The sequence below is a fragment of the Emiliania huxleyi genome (genome assembly GCF_000372725.1).
Source record: "Emiliania huxleyi CCMP1516 unplaced genomic scaffold EMIHUscaffold_451, whole genome shotgun sequence".
NCBI lineage: Eukaryota > Haptophyta > Isochrysidales > Noelaerhabdaceae > Emiliania > Emiliania huxleyi.
The window spans coordinates 2,468-9,448 of record NW_005198602.1 but is presented as its reverse complement, the minus strand read 5'-3'; the positions used below and the strand labels follow the sequence as shown (position 1 = coordinate 9,448).

Here is a 6,981-nt window from a genome sequence, read left to right as displayed (position 1 = left end):
GTACAACCAGCCAGTGAGAGCGCATGCAGCTTTCTTTTCATTCAAACCTTCTGTACATTCTTCTGTACATTCCTTCTGTACACCTTCTGTAGACTGTACACACCTTCTGTACACCTTCTGTACACCTTCTGTACACCTTCTGTACACCTTCTGCACATTCTGTACATGTCTGGACGCTCCACAAACCCTATTGCAGTGGGAGATGAGAACGCTCCGACAAGCGGCGACCGCGCATGCATTGCTCCTCTTCCCTCTCGCGCCACGCGTCCAAGTCGGAAGTCACTTGCCAAGTGGCTGCTAAGTCTCGCCCGACCGTCCGATGGTACTCATCAGACGATGGAAGTGGAGGGGGGGCGAGGGGGATGGGGGAGGGGGGGGGGGGCTCTAGGGAGGAAAAATGCCGGGCGCGTCTTCACTCGCCGCAGCCAAACGCGAGACACTCATCGAGCGAGTCGCCGAAGCGATAGTACCTAGCGAGACAAACGAGCGAGGGTGACTTGAGTGTTTGGCCGCGTGCCACACTTAGCCCACCGGGGAGCCGCGCACGGGGTGGTGTACGGCTTGTTCGGTCGGAGGCACGGCGTGCCGTCTTCCGAGGGGGAGCAGCAGAGCCAGTAGCCGTACCCACCCGTCATCTCCACGCAGCCGCTCTTGCCGACGCACACGTTGCGCTCGCTTGGGCCGGGCGGGTTCAGGTTGGGGGGCGCGTCGGTGCACTCCCCATCCTCGCAGGGCGAGAAGGAGCCGCAGTCGAGGGGCGCCGGCGGCGGCGCAGGCGGCGCGAGTAGCGCGATGGCGTTGACGTCGATCCAGCCTGGCGGGTCGAGCGGGACGACGCTCCCAAAGCCGCGGTTGCCCGTGTTTTCGACCAGCTCGGGCGGACCGCCGTTGAAGGTTTGGTGGCCGATCACGATGTCGACGCGGCCGTTCCCAAAGACATTGCCGAGGGCGACCGCCCCGACCTGGGACCTGCGTGTGCCGGGGAAGACGTCGGTGCCGCCGTCGGCCAGGCCGAACGTGGACGGCTGCTCGGACGGCAGCCCGGACGCGAAGAGGAGGGCGCGTCCGCCGTCGGCGTTTGGCTCGTTCCACAGGACGTAGCAACCCTTTGTGCCGCCGAAGACGACGTCCGGGTGGCCGTCGCCGTCCACGTCGCCGATCGTGACGACGGACCTACAAGGGGGGCGTAGCAGCGCGCGGGAGTCAGGGCGGCGTTATGGGCGGTACGGGGAGGGGGGGTGGGTGGGGGGGAGGGTGCGCACGAGCTTCCGGTCCAGCTCTCCGGCGAAGGGAGCTGGACCGGGTCGGCGAAGTCACCGTTGCCACCGTTGAGGAGGAGGAGGTTGGGCTGCGTACCGAGCACGAGGTCGAGGTCTCCGTCGCCGTCCATGTCGTGAACGCCCATGGCCTTGACCATGTAGCCCGAGCCGGCGGGCGGGCGCGTCTCCGGGCCGTACTTGTCAGTGAGCATGACCTCTTCGAAGTTGCCGCGGCTGCCCGCGTTCTTGAGCAGCTTGACTCCCGCGTACAGGTTGTCGAGGACGATATCGTTCTTGCCGTCGCCCGTCAAGTCGGCGATCTCGACCGAAACGGAGTCCATCACGCCGCCCGGCAGCGCCACCGGCGCCTCAAAGCTGGTGCCTCCCTTGCCGTACATGATGTACGCCTCTTGTTCGGTGCCATAGCCCTGGCAGCCGTTGCCGTTGGCGAAGACGAGGTCGTCAAAGCCGTCGCCGTCCACGTCGCCGACGGCCCCGCCGCACGTCGACATCTCCTCGGTGCCTGGGAGATCGATCGGCTCGTCGAAGCTGCCCTCAGCTTTGCTGAGGAGGAGCTGGTTGGGGACGTTGCCCGAGCCGGGCCAGCGGTTGCCGAGGAGCAGGTCTGGCATCCCGTCGCCATTGAAGTCGCCGCCGCGCGCGACCGAGCGGGTCTCGTACGACGAAGCGCCAACAGTCTCCTGCGTGACGAAGATGCCATTCCCGTCGTTGTGAAGCAGCAAATTGGAGGAGCCGGTGCCAAAGAAGAGATCGGCGACGGGTGGAGGCGGTGGCTCGGGCGCCGAGGGTGGGGAGGGCGAAGGTGGCGGGGATGGTGACGCAGAGGGCGGCGGTGTCGGCTCGGCCGAGGGTGGCGGCGACGGGGGCGGCCCTGCGGGCGGCGGCCCTGCGGGCGGCGGCGACGGCGACGGCGACGGAGCCGGAGAAGGGGAGGGCGACGGAGAGGGCGGCTCCTCGGGGACTGAGGAGAACGCCGAGACGTCAGCAAGCAGCACGAAGACGGAGAGCGAGCGCAGAGAGCGCATCACCATCACTCTGTTGGTCCAACCAAAACGCAGCGGGTGCCTTCTAGGTGGCTTTGGCATTCTTTCTTTTTCTTGAGACAAAGCCAGCCAGCTGGCTGTGTGTGTGTGTGTGTGTGTGTGTGTGTGTGTGTGTGTGTGTGTGTGTGTGTGACGCTGCTAGAGATGCCTTTCGGGGCCCAGAGATAAAACTTCTGATGCCATGCGTGACCTAGTAGTGTCCCCAGCTATGGGCGTGTCCACGTTGGAGCCAGGTGTGGTGTGGGCGCGAGAATAGCTCCGCCGTTCATGGAGGCAACCGATGCGAGTCGACTGGTGTGTGTCGTCGTGGTTTCGTATCAAGAATACTCACTCACACTTGAGACAAAGCCAGCCAGCTGGCTGTGTGAGCGTGAGTGTGTGTAGCTGTGTGTCTTGTGAGCCTGTTTGTGTCTGTGTGAAGAACGACTGAGATACGCTGCTTCTGCAGCCCCAGCCAATTCTTAGTGGTCCAAGTCACCTCATCGAGGTACTGGGCCCGCGTCAGCTTGTTCTGTAGCACGTCCGCCGCCTTCCGGAGGATCTCACGGACCTTTCCGAGCCCGCCGAACGATTCGAACAGCAGCAGCTGCACGTCGACGTCCTTGTCTTCCCTGGCGTAGCGATAGTCCCCGCCGTAGGACGGTATGCGGCGGTCGCCGCCCACCACCCTGCCCCCCCTGGTATGCCAGCGCCCGGTCCCTTGCCCAGAAAGAAGAACACACGTTCGCAAGTGAAACGTTTGCGCGCGTTCCCTCGCACTATCGCGCTCGCCACGGTTGAGCCTTCCAGCTGCCGCGGCACGCAGCGCAGGCGATGGCCGTGCGCCAGGGCCGATTGCCGCCACGATCGACGGCGGGCTCGTCTTCTGCGGCTCTAGACGTCGCGTCAGATCCCGGCGTTGCGTCAGCGTCAGAGCTCGTCTTGCTGCGGCAGAGAATTGCAGGTGCAAGCCTGAGCGGCGCGGGAACAGCGGCGTTACCATACGGGCCGCAAACCAGCAGTGCTCCTCTGCGGCCTTGACGACGCCGCCCCTCCTCCCCTCCTCCAGACCTCAGCGCCGACAACGCGATCCTGAAAAGTGACTTCATTCTGGCAAAGGCGCGGCTCGCTGACGTGACGGCGGTGTGTGATGGTCTGAAGGCCGCATCGAGAAAGGCGCGCTCCTCAACAAGCACCCACCACTTCCTCCTCTTTCACTCGGAACGATTTCCCCATAGGGCCGCGCCACAGACGCTCGCCTCTGGCGCAGTGCCATTGCCGCCGGCTGTGCGGCCGAGACGGTGCTGCGAGAGTCGTTGCGCGAAGCAGAGGAGGCGTGGCACGAGAGGCAACGCGGCACGACACTCGCGCGGCTTCTAGAGAGTGGCGCCCGCCAGAGGTGTGCGCCCACTGGCCTTGCCGTCGCTGAGGTGACCAACGATGACTGCCAGCTCCGCACTACTAGGTTGGGCGTCACACTGCAGCGCTGGCGGTCGGTCGCAGCCAAGTCGCGAGCAGTAGAGGCGTCCGCCGAGCGTGCGTCTCTCCGCTCGCGCGTGTGCGAGCTCGAGCGGCAGTTGCAAGAGGCATCCGCTCGGGCGGAGGTGGAGCGGCGCATGGCGGAGGAGCGGGGCGCATGCCTCGAGCAGGAGAGGGGTGCCCTCGCCTGCAGGCTCAAGCCCACAACATCCTCCTCCTCCCTCCTCCTCCCTCCTCCTCCCTCCTCCTCCCTCCTCTTCCTTCCTCCTCCCTCCTACTCCCTCCTCCTCCCTCCTCCTCCCTCCTCCTCCCTCCTCCGCCCTCGTCCGCCCTCCTCCGCCCTCCTCCGCCCTGGGGATTGGAGGCGTTGCCTAATTCCCTGCAGGCTCGAGCAGGCGGCGAGGGAGAAGGAGGCGCTCCATCGCGCGCTGCAGCTCGGACTGGGCCGAGGCCGCGCCCTCGCCGCAGGCGCCCAGCCCCATCGCTAGCGTGTGGAGATCGCCCTCCCATTACCTTAGGCCACGCCGCGGCGGGCGAGGCGCAGCACCTTCGCTCGCAGCTCGAGGCGAGCGAGCGCGAGCGGCTCCGCACCTCGCTCTGCGCCCGCGAGGCACTCGCCGCGCAGCGGTCGGTGCAGCGCCGCGCACCGCTGTGCGCCCCCGTGCTGCCGCCCGCGGCGTGCGGCGCAATCTTGACCGCTGGCGGCGCGATGATACCCCTGGAAGGCCCTCCAGCCTCGCGCTACCAGGTGTCGTTTAGCCTTGAGCCTTGAACGGAGGAGCGACAGATATTTGTGTATGTGGCTCTTACTTCGAGGTCTTACTCGAGTAAGTACGGTCGCAGGATGAGGGAAGGAAAAAAAGAAAAAAAACGGTCGTCGCGGCTGCCTGGGCGGATACGGAGTAACAAAAGGCACCCTCCCCAACCAAGCGGTCTCATCACGGCATGGCGGGCGGACGCTCCGTCGATGCGCGGGTACGATGGTATTTTTTTTGCCCAAGCAGGTGTACCGCCCATCATGAGTGCCGCCCACGCAAAAAAAGAATTTAAACAAAACAACTCTCTCTCACAGCACACAGGCTCGACACAGGTGCGAACTGGCGCGTGCTAGTACTATCACCGGCACACCACCGGAGCCGCCTAAGCGACTCCGTTAAGAACGGCAATGCACTTAGCTCCGTGCACAATGCCGCTGTCCCCGCACGCTAGCTCGTTCACCGTCTGCCACGCCACGGCGGTGTGGAGAACGACAGACAAGCGCTGCATCTGCAGCCCGTGCCAGTTCTAGGTAGGTAGTTCTATGTGACCAAAAAAAGAATACAGGCGGTCTTCTCGCATGCCAGCCCCGCGGCGTCGCTCGCGCCGCCTCGCCTCCGCCGCCGCCGCCGCCGCCGCACACTGCCCCCTCACCGACCTGCCCCTTGAGCTCCTCGCGCGCGTCATCTCCCGCTGCGACCCCGCCGACATCGCTCGCGTCGCGGCCGTCTCGCTCCTCTTCCACGCCTCGATTGCGGTGGAGGGCATCCGCTTGCGGGCGCAAGAGCGCGGCTTCGAGCTGCCGGCGCAGCCGGAGGGCGAGGACTGCGCCGTGCGGTGGCTGTGCCTCGCTGCGCTGCTGCGCGAGTCCAACCCGCCGGCGAGGGCGGCGGCAGGCAGTCAGCACAGCCTCTTCATCGACGGCGAGGGGCGGCTCTCGTCGTGCGGCTCAAAGTCGATGTTCACTCCAGGGCTGCTCGGGCACGGCGATGAAGTGACGCGGCTCAACACGCCGACACGCCTCCCTTCCCCGCTGGGCGAGCGCGCCGTGAGCGTCTCGGCTCGACCCTTCCACACCCTCGCCCTCGCCGCCGACGGTGCCGTCTGGAGCTGGGGCCGTGGAGGGTTCGGCCAGCTGGGCCACGGCGACGAGGAGAACCAGCTGCTGCCCAAGAAGGTCGAGGGGTTGGCGGGGCAGCGGGCCATCGCTGTGTCGGCTGGATCCGCGCACAACCTCGCTCTCACCGCCGACGGCGCCGTTTGGAGCTGGGGCGAGGGAGAGTTTGGCCAGCTGGGCCACGGCGACGAGCAGAGCCAGCCGCTGCCGAAGAACATCGAGGGGTTGGCAGTCCAGTGCGTCGTCGCTGTGTCGGCTGGAGCCCGCCACAGCCTCGCCATCACAGCCGACGGCAGTGTCTGGAGCTGGGGCATTGGAGGCTTTGGCAAGTTGGGCCACGGCGACGAGCAGAACCAGCTGCTCCCAAAGAAGGTCGAGGCCTTTGCTGGCCAGCGCGTCGTCGCTGTGTCGGCTGGAGGCGGGCACAGCCTCGCCCTCACAGCCGACGGTGCCGTCTGGAGCTGGGGCGATGGAGGCCGTGGCAAGCTGGGCCACGGCGACGAGCAGCGCCAGCTGCTGCCGAAGAAGGTCGAGGCCTTTGCTGGCCAGCGCGTCGTTGCTGTGTCGGCTGGATACAGCCACAGCCTCGCCCGTGCCGCTGATGGCGCCGTCTGGAGCTGGGGCCGTGGAACCTGTGGCAAGCTGGGCCACGGCGGCGAGCAGCAGCAGCTGCTGCCCAAGAAGATCGAGGCCTTTGCTGGCCAGCGCGTCATCGCTGTGTCGGCTGGAGGGTCTCACAGCCTCGCCATCACCGCGGACGGCGCTGTCTTTACCTGGGGCAAGGGCGAACACGGCTGCCTAGGCCACGGAGAGGACCTGTCCAACCAGCTGCTGCCCAAGAAGGTCGAGGCGTGGGCGCAGGGGCAGTGATGAGAAGGGCGGTAGGGTGCAGGGCTCTGTGTCTCGAGTCGCCACACGTGTGTGTGTTAATTCAGCGGTCTGCGCGTGCGGGCCCTGCGGGCGCGACAGAATGTGCGAATAAACTTATTTAGTGCGCGTGAACGGTATTGTGCCTTTTTTCGAACGAAGCCGTAGAGCGTACACTCGACAAATCGACCACACAATAGTCAATACTGCACTCTCTGACGCTCACAGACCCCCTGCTCACAGGACCCCGCGTCACACAGTCAGTACACCAGCGCCCCGTGCGCCGTCAGCCCCTGCATGAGCGCCGCCTCGATCGAGTTGGCGCAGAGTGGCTGCGCCGCCTCGCCCGTCAGCGCCTCGCGCACCACCTGCCAGCGCTGCGCGATCGCCTCCGAGAGGGTGGAGCGGCGGTAGCCCGTCGGGCCGCAAAACTTGGAGGTTGCGAAGAAGCCTCTCGGCG

At 65.8% G+C, this 6,981-nt stretch overlaps 1 protein-coding gene across 1 annotated transcript; it reads right to left on the bottom strand.

Annotated features, from left to right (window-relative positions):
• Positions 1-412: 412 nt before the first annotated feature.
• Positions 413-2,305, bottom strand: EMIHUDRAFT_119075 (hypothetical protein; the record flags this gene model as incomplete). The annotated part of the gene is made up of 3 exons (XM_005768570.1): positions 413-470; positions 547-1,173; positions 1,263-2,305. 3 exons carry the CDS (start codon positions 2,303-2,305, stop codon positions 413-415), a joined length of 1,728 nt encoding a protein of 575 aa, XP_005768627.1.
• Between the last annotated feature and the right edge of the window lie 4,676 nt (positions 2,306-6,981).